The sequence below is a fragment of the Bufo gargarizans genome, chromosome 3, assembly GCF_014858855.1.
Source record: "Bufo gargarizans isolate SCDJY-AF-19 chromosome 3, ASM1485885v1, whole genome shotgun sequence".
NCBI lineage: Eukaryota > Metazoa > Chordata > Amphibia > Anura > Bufonidae > Bufo > Bufo gargarizans.
In genome coordinates this window covers 105,913,666-105,933,883 of record NC_058082.1, presented here as the reverse complement: position 1 = coordinate 105,933,883, position 20,218 = coordinate 105,913,666, and the positions used below count along the sequence as shown (strand labels likewise).

Below are 20,218 nucleotides of genomic sequence, written 5' to 3'. Positions count from 1 at the left end.
CGGAGTGCACCAGAATGTATTATATTCCGTTTAGTTGCGTTCCCATACCAGAGAACAAACCGCAACATGTTGTAGTTTGCTTTCCAACCTGGGATGCGGCGCAAGACGGATCCGGCATGACCCACAATGCAAGTCAAAAGGGACGGATTTGTGTCTTTCTCCGACACAATCTGACACAATAGAAAACGGATCCGTCCTCCATTGACTTTCAGTCGAGTTCATGACGGATCCGTCTTGGCAATGTTAAACATAATACAACCGGATCCGTTCATAATGGATGCAGATGGTTGTAATATCAGTAACTGAAGCGTTTTTGCTGAACCCTGCAGGATCCAGCCAAAAACTCTAGTGTGAAAGTAGCCTAAGTGGCATTTATCATATAGAGAAAGTTAATACAAGTCATTAATGTACTGTGATTTCCATATTGCTTCCTTTGCTGGCTGGATTCATTTTCCCATCACATTATACACTGCTTGTTTCCATGGTTACAGACCACTCTGCAGTCCAGCAGTGGTGGTTGTGCTTGCACACTACAGAAAAAAAGTGTCAGCCTCTCTGGTGGCTGGATCCGCGGGAGCTTACATAGGCTTTTATTTTTCCTACAGTGTGCAAGCACGACCACCTCTGATGGATTACAGGGTGGTCTGTAACCATGGAAACGAGCAGTGTATAATGTGATGGAAAAATAAATCCAGCCAGCACAGGAAGCATTATAAGTCTAATGGGGTCCACATGCTGCTTTTTGTGTCCGGCCGATCCTCCACTTGCCTGCCGGGTAGCCTAAGAGGTTTATGTACACTGAACAAAAATACAAAACGCAACACTTTCGGTTTTGCTCCCATTTTCCATGAGCTGAACTCAAAGATCTGGAACAGTTTCTACATTCACAAAAGACACATTACTCTTAAAGGGAACCTGTCACCGGGATTTTGTGTATAGAGCTGAGGACATGGGTTGCAAGATCACCCCTAGCACATCCGCAATACCCAGTCCCCATATCTCTGTGTGCTTTTATTGTGTAAAAAAATCGATTTGATACATATGCAAATTACCCTGAGATGAGTCCTGTATATGAGATGAGTCAGGGACAGGACTCATCTCAGGTTAATTTGCATATGTATCAAATCGATTTTTTTTGACACAATAAAAGCACACCGAGCTATGGGGACTGGGTATTGCGGATGTGCTAGCGGCCATCTAGCAACCCATGTCCTCAGCTCTATACACAAAATCCCGGTGACAGGTTCCCTTTAAATATTGTTCACAAATCTGTCTAAGGGTCCATTCACACGTCCGTTTTTTCTTTCCTGATCTGTTCCATTTTTTGCGGAACAGATCAGGACCAGATCTGGACCCATTCATTTTCAATGGGTCCTGGAAAAAAAAAAAAAAAAAAATCGGACAGCACAATGTGTGCTGTCCGTTTCCGTTCCGCATGTCCGTTTAAATATAAAACATGTCCTATTCTTTTCCGCAAAATTCGGATCCTGGTACAATATAAAGTCAATGGATCCGCAAAAAACGGAAGACATTCGGATGTCATTCCGTATGTCTTCCGTTTTTTGCGGAATCCGTTCCTGGAAACACATAGCAAATTATTTTTTATTTTTTTTCCAATTTTTTTTCAAAGAAATCCAAACAACTTTATTTGATTATTGAATGTATACATGTTTCAGTTTTTTGCGGATCCGCAAAAACCGGATGACATACGGAAACATTTTCAGGAACGGATCCGCAAAATACGGACCGAAATTTGGATTATAGAAAAATACTGACGTGTGAATGTAGCCTAAATCTGTGTTAGGGAGCACTTCTTTGCCGAGATAATCCATCCCACCTCACAGGTGTGGCATATCAAGGTGCTGATTAGACAGCATGAATATTGCACAGGTTTGCCTTAGACTGCCCACAATAAAAGCCCACTCTGAAATGTGCACAGTTTTGCCTTGCTCGGGGGGAAATCAGAAAACCATTCAGTATCTGATGTGGCCACCATTTGCCTCACGCAGTGAAACACATCTCCGTCGCATAGAGTTGATCAGGTTGTTGATTGTGGCCTGTGAAATGTTGGTCCACTCCTCTTCAATAGCTGTGCGAAGTTGCAGAATATTGGTAGGAACTGGAACACACTGTCGTATACGCTGATCCAGAGCATCCCAAACATGCTCAATAGGTGACCTGTCTGTTGAGTATTCTGGCAATGCAAGAACTGGCATGTTTTCAGCTTCCAGGAATTGGGTTGTGCATTATCATGCTGCAACATGAGGTGATGGTCGTGGATGAATGGCACAACAATGGGCCTCAGGATCTCGTCACGGTATCTCTGTGCATTCAAAATGCCATCAATAAAATGCACCTGTGTTCATTGTCATAGCATGCACCTGCCCATACCATAACCCCACCGCCACCATGGGCCACTTGATCCACAACATTAGTTTAAAGAGACAGGGGGCACACCAAATACTTAAAGGAGTGCAAAGGGTGGTAAAACTACATATGACAAATAATCTGACCCAAGAGAGAGTCAAAAGAGCCACCCCATAAATGCACATCCGACCATGAAGGGATACAAAAATATATATAAAGTTTATTTAGACACAACAACACACACATTAAAAAATTGTATACAATATGAAACAAAGTGCGGTATTTGCATACCGCACTTTGTTTCATATTTTATACAATTTTTTAATGCGTGTGTGTTGTTGTGTCTAAATAAACTTTATATATATTTTTGTATCCCTTCATGGTCGGATGTGCATTTATGGGGTGGCTCTTTTGACTCTCTCTTGGGTCAGATTATTGATCCACAACATTGACGTCAGCAAACCGCTCAAACACGACTGCCACACACGCTGTCTGCCATCTGCCCCTAACAGTGAAAACCCAGGACTATCCGTGAACAGAACGCCTCTCCAACGTGCCAGACGCCATTGAATGTAAGCACTCAAGTCGGTAAAGACAATGAACTGCAGTCAGGTCCAAGATTCTTTGGTTATGCAATCAGACTTGCTGACGCTGTCCGGGTGGCTGGTCTCAGACGATCATGGGGGTGAACATGCTGGATGTGGAGGTCCTGGGCTGGTGTGGTTACTCATGGTCTGCGGTTGGGAGGCCGGTTGGATGTACTGCCAAATTCTCTGAAACGCCTTATAGTAGAGAAATGAGCATTCATTGCACGGGCAACAGCTCTGGTAGACATTCCTGCAGTCAGCATGCCAATTGCACGCTCCCTCAAACATTGGCGACATCTGTGGCATTGTGCTGTGTGATCAAACTGCACATTTCAGAGTGGCCTTCTACTGTGAGCAGTCTAAGCAGATCCAGAATGAGGCAGGTGCATTGTGGGGGGGGGGGGGGGGGGGTGGTAATATTTTAGAATTTGGACAACCCCTTTAATCAGAGATGACTGGAGGACATAAAATGGCATCTATAGATGGCCACATTTTTTCGGTCAATATATCGTGCAGCATCGTGGTATATAGTTATAATGGGACTGTATTTTTTGCCATGGTATTGCTGGCCACGCCTACTTGTGCTGCCCCACCTACAACGTGATGCCATATTTACGTTTTTTCCCAGGACCACTTTAAGCTCCCAGTCTGCCCCTGGTGCAGCCCATCCCTACAGTACAGCCAGTTCTCCAGTAACCAGTTCTTGAGCCACTAACGCCCTAATCTCCCGCTACCCTTCTGGCGAGGCTCACGGTACCGGTAGTATTTCTGAGAGTACTACGTCTGAGGTCCTTGTCCTGAAATGTAGTATTTTCTGAAACTCTACCTGTACATAGAAGTCACCAGTCCACGAATAATGTCTCTGCTGAACCACAATACGTAAGTGCGCAGCACATGACATATTCTAGTTCTACATTTAGCCCCCATTTGTCACACTCATGCAGCTCTCCTCTGTCATGTCTGCCTGGAAAGTCCAGTCAGATAACACAAGAGCCGCTTCATCTTCCTAAAGGACAGAACTGACAGGCAAATGACTGAGCAGAAGCCACACGTGCGTCCTCCCACAGCTACTACGTCTCCGTCAGCCATCTTGGAACGTTCCCTGCCACGCCTCCTCGGACGCAGGAAGTGCCCTGGCAGCCATTTTGTCTCCCTCTCATCGTTGCCCAGGCACAGCCATCTTAGACAATCATTGAATGAAAACAAAATCACAACTGCTGAATAACGCGCTAAAACCGCTAAATAATCCCATCTACGCGCCGCCGCGATACAACAATAACCGCCGTTTTCCTCGTCGGCAGCGTATAACGGTTAATTGGAAAAGCGCGTCATTTCTTGGCGCCATGTTAGTACTCGCCGAAAAGGGGGTGTACCAGCATGGCGCCCGCGGGCCCTCCCCTCTCATCGCGGTAAGAGGAGACGTGGGTAACCGGCATGTTCCACCGCACACAAGGGACGACGCTGCGCCACTTCCCTCAGAACCCGCGAGCCCTTCGGAGCCGAGACTTCGCTCCTTTCCTCTGGTCTACGCCCCCTGGAGGCCATTTCTGACAGGCGCTCCCTTCCCGGCTTCCGGTGAGGGCGGGTTGATAGCTGCCCGCGCCTCCTCTCCACCTCCCAGACCAGCAGAGGCAGCAGCAGAAGCCGCAGCTCCCGCCAGCCCCTCCCGCCGTCGCCATTCCTCGCCCGCCCGGCTCTCTCCTTCCCTCCCTCCCCGGGGCCCCTCGCCTCCGGACCGCTCCTTCCTCCCCATTCCTCCCTTGTTTTTCCTCCCCCTCTCTTCCCTTCCCCGGTCTCTCCGCACATCCCGTCCTCTCGGCGGTCACCTCTCGTCCTGTGTAACTCGGAAGGTAAGTCCCGGAGGCCGCGCTCGGGCTTTGTTATTGAGCTGTGGCTGGCTAGGCCGAGACTTATTGTAGTGACTGCTCCATGTGAGGCGCTGAGCATGGCCGCCTCCTGTTAACCCCCTCTCCACCGGCAGTGACCATGTGACCGGCCTGCACCTCCATATGGCGGGTGAAGCCTCCCTCCAGGCAGCAGTCCCTGTCATCCTCCGGCCCCCACCCCATGACTGTGTATCTCTGAGACCTGGGGGCTCCTGCTGTGTAATGTCGCAGCTGCATGTCCTGTGGCGCTCCTGTGTGAGGAGAAACTACTGCGCCTCAGGGCTGGAGATATAGGTGATGTATGGCTATCCTATCCCCTGTGCCAGGTGTCTACAGGGCATGGAGGCTGATGTGCACAGTCTTATATTAGGGGTGAGACAACCTTACTGATTGCCCCCAGTCTTGCTGGGCTGCTTGTGCCCACATGTGAGGTGTTAACGCCAGTGCCACACAACTTTGCCACCCAGTGGGGGGAGGGGTTACTAATTGCCATATGCCTGTCAGTTTTTGCAGGGCCAGGCCAGTTGGGCATACAGAGGTCCCCACTGGGCGTCTACCTGATGTTCTGCCCTATGGTGAGCCATTAGAAAGTGCTGATAAATGGTGCGACTTCTGGGCCCCAGCGCTTCTGTCGAGGGCCTCTTAATGCCAGTAAAGCGGCCTAATTGCATTAGGGAATCTTTATCTGCGCAGCATATGGCAATACAATTAATGAGCCCTCCTCGTCACCCGGGCACCTCTTGGAACCCGAATGGAGGTCAGTGGGGGTGACTTTTGGGTTGACCTCTGAGTTTGGAGACCCTTGTACCTGGCATGGTGTGCTGTGGTGAGCAGGTCACAGGGACTGGTTAGCCTGCAGGCGCTCTGGCCCGGCTCCAGCTTTCTCATGCTATATCTGGACCTAGTTCCAGGCAGAATGTATAGTGATTGATGGCTGGCACGCACCAGGGCATCAAAGGGGTTTGTGCCGCTTTGTCATCGGATAGGATTCCACCTGCCTTGTCTTAGGCTGAGGTTTAGGGTGGGCTGGAGGGCAGCAGGTGGCTGTAATATGACCGGGGTCTCTGATGGGACGCATTGTCTGTGTGGAATGTGATGCTATAAGTGACCCCGGCCAGCTGCCATGAATGGTGACACTGGGACCTGCTCGGAGAGTCCACTGCTCAGTGTCCTGTCCACAATAGATATCTTCATTAGTGGCTGTGTATGGTTCCACTTGTGCACCACTAGAAGATACTTCGTGTTGCTGATGAAGATCTCCGTCCGCTCCTCTAACCTTGGGCGGGTCGTCTCTGTTCGCATCTGCGTTAGTTTCTCCCTCGCAGCTTTCGTCCCTCTTGATAGGAAAGCTAGCACTTCATACAGCCCTTGGAACTTAAGGGGTACGTAACAGAATCTGGGGGTCCGTCGGGTGTTGCTGGGATCCAGTTTTGACAGATCTGATAAAGCTTTGCCGTTGTAAACACAAGACACAACGCAGAGGGGAGCAGAGCCTTAAAGGGGTTGTCTACTCCTTTTATGTTGATGGCTTATTCTCAGGATACGCCATCAATATCTGGTCGGTAGGGGTCCAACGCCCTGCACCCCACCCATCTGCAATTTCGGAGAAGCTCTGGTGCCAGAACAACACGCTCCATCCATTGTGCAGTGGCCGGAGCTGGTTACTGCAGCGCTGCTCCCACCGGACAGAATGGGAGCATTAGGTGTCATGGAAAGATTTGCAGGTCTTCCATTTTCTGGTTCACAATTGGGGAAGTGACCTAAATGCACGTAGATCTGACATGGGAACAGGTACGCACCCTGGAAGAATATTGTAGAAGTTTGGTCAGATACCTTTGTTTGTAAGTATGAATGAAACCTAAACCGTTTCCATATAATGTGGTTTTCTGTCATAACCAAAAGCATTCCAACAGGGGGCGTTTTTTGCATGCTGCCTGGTAGGGTTGTTCCTGCTGATTGAAGGTGTTGCCCACATGGCATGGACCTGTCACAGTTGTACACATTCACTAGACTCTGTACAGTAAGGTCTTCATTAGTTTAGTCCCCTGCCTGGTACTAGACCCGCGCTGTGCGCCCGTACCCAAAGAGGATTCCTGTCTCCTGAAAATTGGGGTTGGCAATTCTGAGACAATTTAATATTTATGCAAATGAGGGCTTCAGTGCGCCATATTAATCCCCTGCCACTTCCAGCTCTGCCACGCTGCCCCTCCCTACTGGTGCCATTCACTAGGCTGCAGTGATGACATGACCTCGTGCCGTTATACCCCTAAGGCCAGTGACTGGCTGCAGCAGTAATCATATGGTTGGTGGATAACCGGGGGCCTGTGGCTTATTTCTTTATATCAAACTGTTCAGTTATCTCAGAAATCCCTTCATAAGCCAAAATTAGGATTAGCTCTAAAGAGAATCTTCACATGCAGTTTTTTTTTTTCCTCCTGAAATCTGTGACCCAATTAATATGTATGGCCCAGATTTACAGTGTGAGAATTGACACGTTAGATGTCTGTAAGCCACACTTGCCAGTCTTGGCGGTATGAGCTGACCATGTATAATGGGGGGGGGGGGGGGGGGGGGGGAGAGAGAGAATTGTGCAGTTTGATTGTATGCTTGTGAGATGGGTCGTTGCCAGAAAAGGTTAAAAAATAAATAAAAAATCACGACTCCTCGCCCTTCAAACCCCCTCCTCCATGCTACCTGCTAGGCACACAGGAAATGGCTTGGGCTGCCAGTCACTGGTCAGTAGTGACCCGGCCATTAGTAAGAGGTCTGAGAAGAACCTGCTGTTAATGCACTCCTTTAATGGTCTTTACAGTGGCTCCAAAGATTGAGCTTTACATTAAGTCGTACACAGGGGCTCTGCCAGTATGGCCCCCAGGACTGTCCCAGCTGACAGTCATGGTCCAGGACTGGACAGATCTTGGCTGGCTGCTGCGTATTTGTATTGAGGTCATAGTATGTTGTCTGGCGGGGTTAGTTATGGATCGAGCCCCCAATATCAGATTGACGGGGGTCTGACTTCCGGCTCCCATGTTCATCAGCCTTTTGAAGCGGCGCAGGTTTTGGGGTTCACCTGCACACAGTCTACATGTAGGGTAATTAGAACAGTTTGGGTACTGGGTGCAGGTAAACAATGAAGAGGACGCAGTGCTGGCATTCATGCCGTGGCCCCTCAGACAGCTGATTGGTGCCAGTTAGACCCCCACCAATCTGATATTGATGACCTATCCTGGGGACGCAGTAGGTCGCCCATATCTGTAGCCTGGACAAACCCTTTAATCACTTTGTATTAAGCAAACCCTTCTACGCAAGCTCAGCCCTTGTACACTTGGGGGGAGGTTTTCGTGCTCAGATAAGTGGCATAGTCAGTGCTAAGTGATATTTTAGGAATCTATTAGGGCCGTGTGGCCTTTGTCACCCAGTCTGACTTGTGACGTGTGAAGCCTGGCAGTGTATGGTCCAGTGGTGTGAACTACGTCTTGTGTTCTGGTCGGCCATCATGACATACAGTAGTCACCATGCAGCCATTGGCACAAAGGTTCATCTTTAATCAGATTTCATAGAGCTTTTTGTTCATTTACTGTACGGCTGTGCTGCAGAGAACAAAGCCGCCCCTGTTCTCCATAGTCAGCAGCATTTTAAGAGAATTTAATCTGCTACTTCATAGTCTGAACATTGTGACCCGAGAACTTGGGTAGATCTGGCATTCTTATGCTTTCATAAGCCTCATTCATTATTTATCAGCGTGAGCGGTCTGCTGATGGAAAGAAGCCTCGCTCCCTTGTATCCCAGTCTGGGCTGGTACACGGCAGCCATTCCTAAAGTAACGGGGCTGTAACCTATAACTGACAGACCACAGGCCAGTACCTGGTTGTCAGAGGAGGTGAACCTGGAGTCATCTCCTCTGTGTGGCACTTCACCTCCAGAGAACTATAGGTTGCTGTTTACATGGGTACATGCACTGCACAAAAACTATTATTTCTGGTGTCTGCTGAAAGACAAGCTCCCCCTGTTGGGCGCTTGCTGGCACCTTTTACACTTGCAGATTATTGAGAACAGTTTCTGCAAACGCTTATCCCCTGATTATCTGTGTGTAGAAGGGCTTTTAAATGTAAATTCTGTCCTGAGTGATGCACCTACAAGACGTGCCGTGATGCTTTTCTGCTGCGCCCACTTTTGTTGGTCTCTGTCGTGTGTGAATTTCCCCTACGTACATCCTGCGCGGTGCCAAACCACTAAAGACGGTCTGCCGGTCTGATGGAGCATGCCCTCACATCCATGATTGAGAGGATTGCAAATTCTGGATACTTCAGGAAGTTTACCTGCAGTGCTGCATGAAAATGACCAGAAGCAGTGCTTTAATTTCAGTTCTGATATATTAGTATTCAGATTGTTATTGGGTGTTCTCATCGTATAAGGTGGAGGTGACTGATCTGCCATCAGTTTACACTCAATGGGCTCGGTTGGTCCAAGAGATCGGACCTGTGATCCTAAGAATAATGCCTCCATGGTCCTCATGATGGTGTTTCTGTGTGTGCGGAGAGCTGCAGCCTCCCTTCACCTCAAGGCGGCCACACTGAAGTTTAAAAAAATAAATAAAAAATACTGTGGACCCCCCCACTGATCCTGGTATATCTTAGCAATAAAATGAGTACCCCTTTTTAGTGGGGTATTCCTATCTGAGAAACTGCTGGCATATCACTAGGATATGTAAGCAATGTCGGATCAGTGCAGGTCCTGCTTCTGAGACCCACTCCCATCTGACATTGATTTCATACCGTAGGGATGTTCAATACCAATGATCTTTTTTTATTTGTAAAAATAGGAATGGAGCAGATTTACCTTTTTTAAAAACCTTTTTTTACTTTTACTTCGTCCACCCCCCCCAAGGAGACTTCAACATGTGATGGTTAGATTGCTTATATACTGGCCTGCGATGGCTTACTGTCTGTGGGGCCGTAATAGTAAGCCACCGTGGCAGAGCTTGATAGGAACTTTACAATGGCAGGCTTGCATGAAAGCCGAACTTCTCCCGTGGCATGGCCTCTTGCCTAAATGACTGCCCTCGTCTATTGTAAATGAGGTAATGAGCTTTTAGGAGCAGTACAACCTTATCTATGGTAGTCTTGTATTGGTTAAATTTAAATGCTGCTTGCCCTGACCATCACAATACATGTCTTCCCCTTGAGTTAGGGATCACTTAGACGGCTGTATGTGTTTTGCTGTCTGCAAACTGCAGAACACAGATGCCGGCCTGTATGCGTTCTGCAATGTGTGGACCGCACACAGCTGTCACTCATAGAAAATGTCTACAAGAATAGGATATATATATTTATATATTTATTTTTTTTTTTGTGGGGCTGGGGAATGGAACAACTGATGCGGACAGCACACACGGGTACGGAACAAAACATACAGCCGTCTGAATGAGCCTTAAGAGGGAGCTCATCCCAGATGAGACCTCTTATGGCGGTGACATCTAATACAGACTTTCAGACAATTGATCTTTCAGAGATTTTTGACAATTTCCTAAAACCAGCTGAGGGTCTCTTGGGTCTTCATCGTGGAATTTGTCATTTCCACAGAAAAGGTAGCTCTGTGTGCTGCATTTTTTTTGTTTTTTTTGACTGGATCAAGGTTCCAAGCACAACATCTAATAATGCAGGATACCGGACCTGCAGATGGAAGGGAAGATGGTGGTTTAGTGTGTGGTTAAAAAAAACCACGTGTCTTTCACATGGCAGGGTGTGGTCTGTGAAATGTTACCTGTATGGACCGATGGTACCCTATACTACATGGTACTCACAGCATTGTTTGAGCATGGGACAATAGACCAGTGTCCGGCTGGAACTCGAGGCATCATAAATTGCGAATGCAGTGAGTTTGGGGCGATGAGCAGCGATCAGTCTGGGAAACCAGGCCGCCACACAGACCAGACACAGCCGTGTGAAAGCAGCTTTAGCCATTCACTCGCTGGTTGTGTGGGAAACTGAGGGTTTATGAAGCAACCGAATATTGAATCCTATTCATACACCGCTGTATCTTCAGCACTCCCTACTATACACAGTCACAACTTGTGTTTTTTTTTTTTTTTTTTTGTAAATAAAGCTTCTCTTTTTTTCCTTTCCAGTTGTCTTCTCCTGTGACCAAAGACTGCATTGTTCATCGTCTGGCTGCTGCCCTGATATACCAGGCCTCGTCTCATCATGGACACTGGTGTTATTGAAGGAGGCCTGAACGTCACCCTCACAATCAGACTGCTGATGCATGGCAAGGTATATACATTTTGAATCTGGTTGGGGATGTATTGGGTGTTTTTAACCAGTGTAGTTTTTAGTACATGCCTGTGTAACCTGTAAATGGTTATTTCAAAGGAAGCTGTCCTGACCGGTGGTCTTGCTGCCTCAGGTCCCTTTCCTGATACCTGCTGTGGCTTAGATGGGGGTTGTCAAACTAAGTACCCCCTCCCTCTTGTGAAGTCCATATGTCTCTCTTAGGCCATATGGACAGCCACAATTTAATTACAACTGCCAGGGCTTTTTTTTTGTGCTGCAACAGATTGCAATCACTATTTACCCAGGCATCAGATTCCATCTTCATTGATGGCTAGGCTGAGAATACTCAATTTCCTTTTTACTTATTGTTTTGTGTACTCTACACATTACTGCAATGCCACAATCTACAGTCACTTAAGTGTGGTTGATACATTACAGTATTTCCTGTTTATAGGAGGAGGTCAGACCGCTGGGGCCCCCACATTCAGGAAAACCAGGGGCCTGTGTTCCCGTACCTAAATTGGAGCAGCATGTATGATAGTCTCTCCCCACGGGAACACAGATCAGCGATCTTGAAGTGTGGGAGGCCCAAGTCATCAGATTTATCGTGTGGATGAGTTTTGTACAACCCCTTTAAGGTGTCTTCATCTTTACTTTGCTGTTAAAATGCGTTTTGGAAGACCGTGAAGTATTGTGTAGTCGACTCAGGTATAGTTTATTTAAGGCTACTTTCACACTAGTGTTTTGCTCGATCCGGTATGGTTCAGCAAAAGCGCTTCCGTTAATGATGATACAACCGGATCCATTCATAAGAGATCCGGTTGTATTATCTAACATAGCAATGACAGATCAGTCATGAACTCCATTGAAAGTCATTGGGGGGTGGACATGTTTTCGATTGTCTGGTAAAATGGATCAGTCTCCATTGACTTGCATTGTGGGTCATGACTGATCTGTCTTGCTATGCATCCCAGGACAGAAAGCATGCTGCGGTTTGCTCTCTATGAGAACAGAATGCATTTTGGAGCATTCAGTTATGTTTTGTCCCCATTCATTGTCAATGGGGGCAAAACAGAAGCGGTTTCCAGTATTGAGACCCTGACTGATCTCAATACCGGGAAAATAACGCTAGTAGCCTTAGCATTATTTTTAAGTTTGACAAATTCCCGGGTTAGACACATTGAGGTTACCACAGACACCATTGGTTTGTTGTCATGGTGTTTTTGCTTGTGAAGAATAAAGCTGCATGCAGCATTATTCTTTCAGTAAAATCTGACAATTCTAATGCACTTGAACACAGCCTAAAAGAAAAATGGTGCTGGTTAGGGCCAAACTCAACAAACTTTGTTCTTGGAGCCTTAAATGACCAGCTTTAGTGCTGCATCCACCTGACTTGAGGAGGACCAGTGGCAATATTTGGTCATGTCCCTCTTGTGTGGGCTGTTCATAAGGAACAAAAATACTCATTGCCCTGTCTAAGCATGCCACCCGACACCTGCACAATCGCTCAACTGTTGGGTGATGGCTTTTCATGTGGCCTAAAAAATGTTGTTGATAGCACATTGCACTGTGTAAATGGGGCATGTGCCACCAACAGTATATATACTGAATGGGTCCGAATGATCATCGAAAGTCCATCTTTCATTCACTTTGCATTGGGCAGCAGGAAAAACATTTGGCAATTCACTTGTATATCCTTGATGGGTGATCGTTCTGGGATAAAATTGCCCTGGGTAAAAGGAGGTAATAGTTGGGAAGAGCCCACTGAGCTTTGAGCTTTCAGCTTTCATCTGGTGCTGAATGCAGTGGGATATCAAGCAGAACTTGGGTGCAAGAAATGTGTGTGTGTGTGTGTATGGAGATAGAGAGATAAAATATATACACACACTCTCTATTAGTCTTGACAAACCCAAATTCAGAATTTCCTTAAATGTGTATATATGGCATCAACTCGGATTTCCTTGTCTTTCAGGAAGTTGGTAGCATCATTGGCAAGAAAGGAGAGTCTGTTAAAAAGATGCGTGAAGAGGTAAGTTTGTCCTAATCGTAAGATATGGTATTGCCACAAGTGTCACCATCTGAAGCCATGTCCTGTAGTTCACAAGTTGGAATGTGACAAAGCAGTGTGATGGGGGCAGGGATTTTGCCACTCATGTGCAGGAACACTACATTCAGCAATCTCTCAACTTTAAACGGTTAAGGGCTGGGAAAAATGAACTGGCTACATGGCAAATGTTGACACTTTGTAATAGTGCTCTTTAAACCATCCTTCTCATATTTCTATAGCAAGTATGACTTGTAGTGTATTCACACAGCCATGTCTGTTTTGCAGACTGCAAAACGGACACCAGCTGTGTGCACCCCACATCTCGGTGTGGACCCATTGACTTCCCGTGTGCTTCCAGGTTCATACAGCCGTGCTGCAGGAGATAGGACATGTCCTGTCTTTGGCGCATGTGGATCGTGGACTCCCTTTTTAAGTTAATGGGTCCACACCCCGGCGGGGGGTGAACACGGCCATTGTTTTACAGATCCCTAGTTTCTGGTCTGCAAATGTTCTGGTCTTGTTAATGCACCCTAGATATTTGCATCCTGCCCTCTCCTGCTCCTCACCAATCAGCATTCTGTGTCCAGGTAGCTTGCTAAGGTCAAGGTGCTGGTAGTTGCAGTCAGTGATGCTGTAGGCTTGTAGCATCTGAGGATAGCTGGCACGAGCACTGACCAGTCTCCTCCTGAGCTTCATGCCTGGGAAATTTGGACGCTCCCATGGCTCTCATACCATTTTGGTGATATTGGCACAGGATCAGGGTGTGTTGCGTGCCACCTTCTCCAGATTTGAATCCAAGCCAGCTGCGTAAGAGGTGCATGTGCTCTCTATCCCTACATACCAGGAACCCAAGCAATCAACATCCAGCTTGCGCAGCTTTTCAGTAGTTGAGTTTGGACGGTTTTTATTTTTGTGTTTCAGCGATGCACCAGGCTATTGCAGATGGTGATACATGTATAAATAACTTCATCTTGTAAATGCCACTTAAATTTGACAATATATTTGGACACCTTAATCCCTGTGGTCCTACATGGTGAGATAGCAGAACTGAGCAGCTATGGATAAATGTTATTTTTTTGTGACTGAACACGTTGTCAAATGATGTGTAAAAGGGTTTAGTGCTGCCAGACCCACTGATTGCAGTCTGGAAGACACACACACTTTTTAGAGACTTTTTCTTTCCTTGTTAAAATGTTTCATATAGTTTGAAACGGCTCTGAATCCTTTCATGTACTATTTGCACATGCCCCACACTCACATTCTGTTTGCTCGGTGCTGAGTTTATTTAGCGTTGCTCTCAAGTCTTTATTTTTTACTTTACAGAGTGGGGCACGGATAAACATCTCAGAAGGCAATTGCCCTGAACGTATTATCACATTAGCAGGCCCAACAAATGCCATTTTCAAAGCATTTTCAATGATTATTGATAAACTGGAAGAGGTAAGAGGACTGAGAACTAGATCTTCTGCTAGGAGATGATGGAAAAGTTTTTTTTTTTTTTTTTTTTTTTTACAGGTTGTTCTAGGAGACTAATTTTCATTAACTATTTTGCTTAGGATATCAGCAGCTCCATGACCAACAGTACAGCATCCAGCAAACCACCAGTTACTCTGCGTCTGGTAGTTCCTGCAAGCCAATGTGGATCCCTAATTGGAAAAGGAGGCTGTAAAATAAAGGAAATCAGAGAGGTGAGTTTTGTATCAATTCATGGGAACACTGCCCATTTGCCCCCTACATAGTATCGAACACATTCCCCTGTCTTACAACTAAATATTAAAGTGGGTCTGTAAGATGACTATGCTACCCCTAAAGAGCTGTGGGAGTGCTCCCCTCATAAACGGGGGAATCCCTAATAGCGGTCCACTGTATTTTACATCTCCAGTTAGTGCAAACTATGCCTTCTCACATAGGGTAGCTTATTCAGCTAACAGATCTGCTGTAAATGTAACAAATCCTTTTATGTTAAGTTCTGTGGTTTTTATTTTTTATATTTTTTTATACAGAGCACAGGGGCTCAGGTACAAGTTGCAGGAGATATGCTGCCTAATTCCACAGAGCGTGCTATCACTATTGCTGGTATTCCGCAGTCCATCATAGAGTGTGTCAAGCAGATCTGTGTGGTAATGCTAGAGGTGAGTATTCTGTGGATGCTCTGACTTTGCAAACATGAGTATCATGCAATCTAGGGCTTGGGGGAGGGGGGTTTATCTCAAACCTCCATCAGTGCGCGGGCCCATGTTTCCAAAGAGATTTGCAACTTTTTAGTGGTTATGTGCCACTCGCCACTTCTTTGAAAATATACTGGCCCAGGGCATTTTATTATACCTGAAAGCTACACTATCTGCCAAGAATTCAGTTGTAGTGCGTGCACATAGTATGTGACGCATCAGATTCCATGACTGGAAGATTGACTGGCGTACAAAACGCTGATCTTAATAAAGGCTTATTCAGATGGCTGTAAGCTTCCTGCAAAAATGCAGATTTTTTTTTTTTTTTTTTTTTCTTGCAGACAGTTCAGCATGTCCGCAAAAAAAATTCCATTCCATTTTTTTGCTGACCCATAGACTTCAATGGAGCCATGTCCTGATTTTCACTGGACGGTGTTTTGCTGAGCCATGCAATAGAAGAAAAGGCCCCATAGAAATGAATAGGACAGCATCTGATCCGGAAAAAAAAAACGCATCCGCATTCTTGCAGACGGCATACAGCTGTCTGAATGAGCTCTAAATGGCTCCTTTACTCTCCAGTCTCCATCCTTAACCTCTAGAATCCCAGCACCGTACATGTACGGCAGACGGAAGGAATTTAAATATTGTGCCCACTCGGCACCATAATAGCTGTGTCTCTGCTGTTTCAAACAGCAGAGGCTTGGGGTTAATGTCTGTGACCAGAGATGATGCAGATTGCAGAGATTAAACCCTTTTTAGATGTCGTCGTCAAATGTGTTGATGGCATCTAAATGCTGGAAAGCCCAGAAGTGTGCACTTCCAGGCCTGCTCTCTCACCCCCCCCCCCCCCCCCCCCCCCCCAAATCGCTGTATATGGTGGTTGGGGGAGCAGTTGCTTTGCTCTAATGCACTGGGTCTCTCTGAAGAGACCAGCATATCAGAGCTCCTGTTCCTCTGGAGGCCTGCAGGTGGCAGGGCACCATAGGATAACAGCAAACAAGGCTTACATTGTAGCTTTGAACTACAATGTAAGCTAGGGTAACTTTCACACTAGCGTTTTTCTTTTCCGGTGCTCAAATCCGTAAAAGAACTGATCAGTTTTATCCTAATGCATTCTGAATGGAGAGTAATCCGTTCAGGATGTCTTCAGTTCAGTCTTTTTGACCAGGCTTTTCAGAAAACCATAGCATGTTGTATTTTTACCTCCGGCCAAAAATCCTGAACGCTAGATCCGGCCTTTCCTGTTGACTTGCATTAACGCCGGATCCGGCGCCGTGTGTTCAGTCAAACCGGATCCGGCTTTTGTATGTTGAACCTAAAAAATGTGGAAAAAAAAGTTAGTCCATAAATGGCGGCTCTGTTTTTTCCAATGCATTTTTTCATTGTGATCAAAAGGATTTAAATGTAATCCGTTTTTCCGGATCCGGCGGGCAGTTCCGGTGTCGGAATTGAACGCCGGATTCAAACAGCGCTAGTGTGAAAGTAGCCTAAGAGCGATCTGAAGACCAGATTGCATATTCTAGCCACGTCCCAAAGTGCCTGAACGATTAAAATATAAAAATATTTATCCCATATGTGGGGGGCTGATTCGTAATTATTTTTTTTCCCATTGCTTCACTTTACACAAAACACTCCAAAATTGTATCTCTTAAAAACTAGAGATCGTCCTTAAAATAATTGAGACCCCTCCCCAGCTCTGTAGACAGCTAAGGCTACTTTCACACTTGCGGCAGCACGGATCCAGCAGGCTGGTCACCCTGTTGGATCCGTCCTTCCGCTGCTCCGTCCCCATTGACTATAATGGGGACAGGGCGGTACAGTACGGCAGTTCGCGGTCAGAGGCCGCCGGACTAAAGTCGGACATGCAGGACTTTTAGTCAGGTGGCCTTTCGCTGTGCACTGCCGTACTGTGCCGGAGCGCTGCCCTTGTCCCCATTATAGTCAATGGGGACAGAGCAGCGAAACAGCGGAAGGACGGATACGACAGGGTGAACAGCCTGCCGGATCCGTTCTGCCGCAAGTGTGAAAGTACCCTAAGACACCAAAAAAAAAAAAGCCATAAGTTTCTTCTTAGTTTTAAAACTATATAAATATGGTGTCCTTGTTTTTGTACTGACTAAGAGAACGAAAGGAACAGGTCTATTGTACTGCCTAGTGAATGCCATAGAGACAAAACCCATAAAACTGGTGGAATTGCGTTTATTTTTTTTCCTCAACAGATTTGGTTTCAAAGTAAATATGGTTTTTATAAAAAAAAAAATATTTTTTTTTTAAGTCTCCTCCCAAGGGGGTTACCATCCCATACCGGCCCAAGCCCTCCAGTTCTCCTGTGATATTTGCCGGTGGTCAGGTAAGTCCTTGCAAGTTTATTTCTGCTTTCAACATATATGGTGTGCCTTTTTATGTCCCACTATCGAGCTTTGCACATGATCTGTGACAAATGCTTGCCTGTGAATCCTACATTGGTGACTATAAATAACTTTCCAATTCATACACTCCCCAGAGGATGTTGCTGCCTGTGATTATGTTAGAGTTTGATTATTGAAACTGTTGCAGAACTAAGTGCATTGTGGTGCTCTTCTAGATTGGCTGTGTGCTGCTATTTGGAACCTCCAAATGGTGCTATATTTTCCACTAGTAGCAATGGTGCTCCACAATGAGATATACAAGATTTATTATGGATTATAGGAAACTGTATTGTGGATTCATTCCATATGGTCATGACCAATGGGCGTAAGAGTTGTCCAGAATTGGGAAGACATGACTGTTTGTTTAATTCATAAAACAGCTCAGTTGAAGTAAATAGGCTGAGTTCTAATACTCCTCACAACCTGTGGATGGGTGCAATGCTGTTTATGAAAGAAAGCAGCCATCTTTTTCTAGTCCTGGATAGCCCCTCTAAAATACACTGCCCCATAGATGTTACACAAGGCTTCTCGGCACTGGCTCCCCACTCGTTCTCCCCCAGGCATGCAATGCTCCACTGACCTCCCTTGCTGTAAATATCAGATTTCACATTGCTGCAGCCAATCGCTGGCCCCCAGATGTTTACAGCAAGGGAAGCCCAGTGGAACATTGTGGCTGGGAAAGCGGGTAAGAAAGCTTCCCTTTACAGGTCCAGCCAACTAGGGGGTTTGCCAAAAACCCACCATTCTGCCACAACCTCTAAAAGTTTTCACTAAGCTGCTGACCTGGTTACTTAAAGGGGTTCTACAGTTTGTTTAAACTGATCTATCCTCTGGATAAATAATCAGCATCTGATCGGCGTGGGTCAGACACCTGGGACCCCACCGTTCAGTTGTTTGAGAAGACAGCAGCGCTGCAGCCTTCTCGCTGTTTACCGCAGGCCCAGTGACGGTTTAAACAAACCGCAGAACCCCTTTTAACATGTATGTAAAGTTCTACACAAATGATAAGATCTTAACCTAAGGAACCAAGAAGCATGTTTAACTTGTCTACAAAGAAACCATTACTGGGGTGCAAATCTACATTGTATAAAGGGTGGATACACATTGTTACATCTGTTGAAGATGCAGTCTGAGCCATGCACCACCTCGAAAATCTGTCATTTGAAGAAAAGCAATTCTAAGGCAGACGCAAAACCTTCATTGGATTGGGCTGGTTATTTTGGAAACGCCTTAACTGTAAAAGTTCTTGAGCATACCCAGTTCCTGTGGTCTATGCATAAACCTTCTGGCTTCCAAAAATCTACCTACTCCACGGGATTTAAGCTGTTAGGCAGTCAGTGTATGTAAAGATTCTGCGCGTGCCGAGCTGATGCCTCACCTTTTTGGACAAAGTGTAAGTGTCTCTGATAGAAGTGCCTGCCTGAAAGTCTTCAGTTTGTGGCTTTCCCCACAATCTGGGTTGTAACCATGGATCCAAAATGACTACTTAGCGTATTACATCTGAAGTTGAGCAAGTTACAGTGATTATGAGAAACCTAGTTGATGGCAAGTGGTTTATTAATCCGAAATGCCACGTATACTGCAAGCTGTAAAAATGTCCACATACACCATACTGCTACCTTGAGGCACTTGCATTGCATTTTGGCAGGATCAGTACTTGTCATTTAGTGTACTAGTGATCTCTTAAGAGAATAAACACTCTTCTTTTCCTCCTGCTACTATTCAGGTCCCATGCAGCTCATGTTGCACCCCGTGTATAAATGTTTAGTATTTTTGGCAGTAGTGAAGCAACAGTAATGGCCCTTTTACTATAGGTCTGCTCTTGATTGGATCTTAAGCCAACCCAATCATTATAATTTTGATACAGTACTGTAATCTGTTAGTGGAATAACTTTCTTTTATTTTACAGAGATCATAGTTATAATTTGGTATTTGTAATGATGGAATGTACTTGGGGCATGGGCAGTGCCTGCAGTTCACTGTACGTTCAGTGACATGTTTTAGTGTGAGTGAAATGGGTGGAAGGAAGAGTAAAACTGTAGCCTCATTTTGGATCCATGACCCAACTTGCTCCTCATGTTTTCGGTGTAGTGGTTGGGTTATCATGTCTGAGGACTGAGGCTGTGACTTTTATCAGAGATGACTGAACCCCATTTTCGCTTTGTTCAACAGGTGTCGCGCCAGGCCGGAGGGCATGCATGTGAGACTGACCTGTGGGAGGGGCGGAGGTCCCACACAGGGGGAGTCTCCCTAGATGCTGTGGATCTCCACGGGGTAGGTCCTGATATTTTATCACTTTATATCTACCCCTTTCTTCGTGTCACTTTTTTTCTTTTTCTCCCCCTTAAGCCCTTTTTATATAGATTGAAAACTTATTTGCTGCAGCATGCTAAATATGGGAAGCTGAAATAAAAAATCTGGGCCTTGGCCTTTATCTCAGATCATGTGCAGTCTTCTGATATTGTTGCTAAATAAAGAGGTGA

The 20,218-nt window shown here is 46.0% G+C and overlaps 1 protein-coding gene across 6 annotated transcripts in view; it reads left to right on the top strand.

The window, feature by feature from the left end:
- The first annotated feature begins 4,369 nt into the window (after positions 1–4,369).
- PCBP2 (poly(rC) binding protein 2) overlaps positions 4,370–20,218 on the top strand; it is a 30,721-nt gene continuing 14,872 nt past the window's right edge. The window contains exons 1-8 of one of the 6 annotated variants that reach the window (XM_044287908.1): positions 4,371–4,804; positions 10,968–11,112; positions 13,085–13,141; positions 14,483–14,599; positions 14,716–14,847; positions 15,163–15,291; positions 17,603–17,677; positions 19,908–20,009. In XM_044287908.1, coding sequence (XP_044143843.1) covers positions 11,044–11,112; positions 13,085–13,141; positions 14,483–14,599; positions 14,716–14,847; positions 15,163–15,291; positions 17,603–17,677; positions 19,908–20,009 — 681 coding nt within the window. In that variant the 5' untranslated portion in view covers positions 4,371–4,804; positions 10,968–11,043. Of the gene's footprint in view, positions 4,805–10,967; positions 11,113–13,084; positions 13,142–14,482; positions 14,600–14,715; positions 14,848–15,162; positions 15,292–17,602; positions 17,678–19,907; positions 20,010–20,218 lie in introns of all 6 variants that reach the window. The other 5 variants (XM_044287907.1, XM_044287911.1, XM_044287910.1 and 2 more) reach the window with 5 other exon arrangements.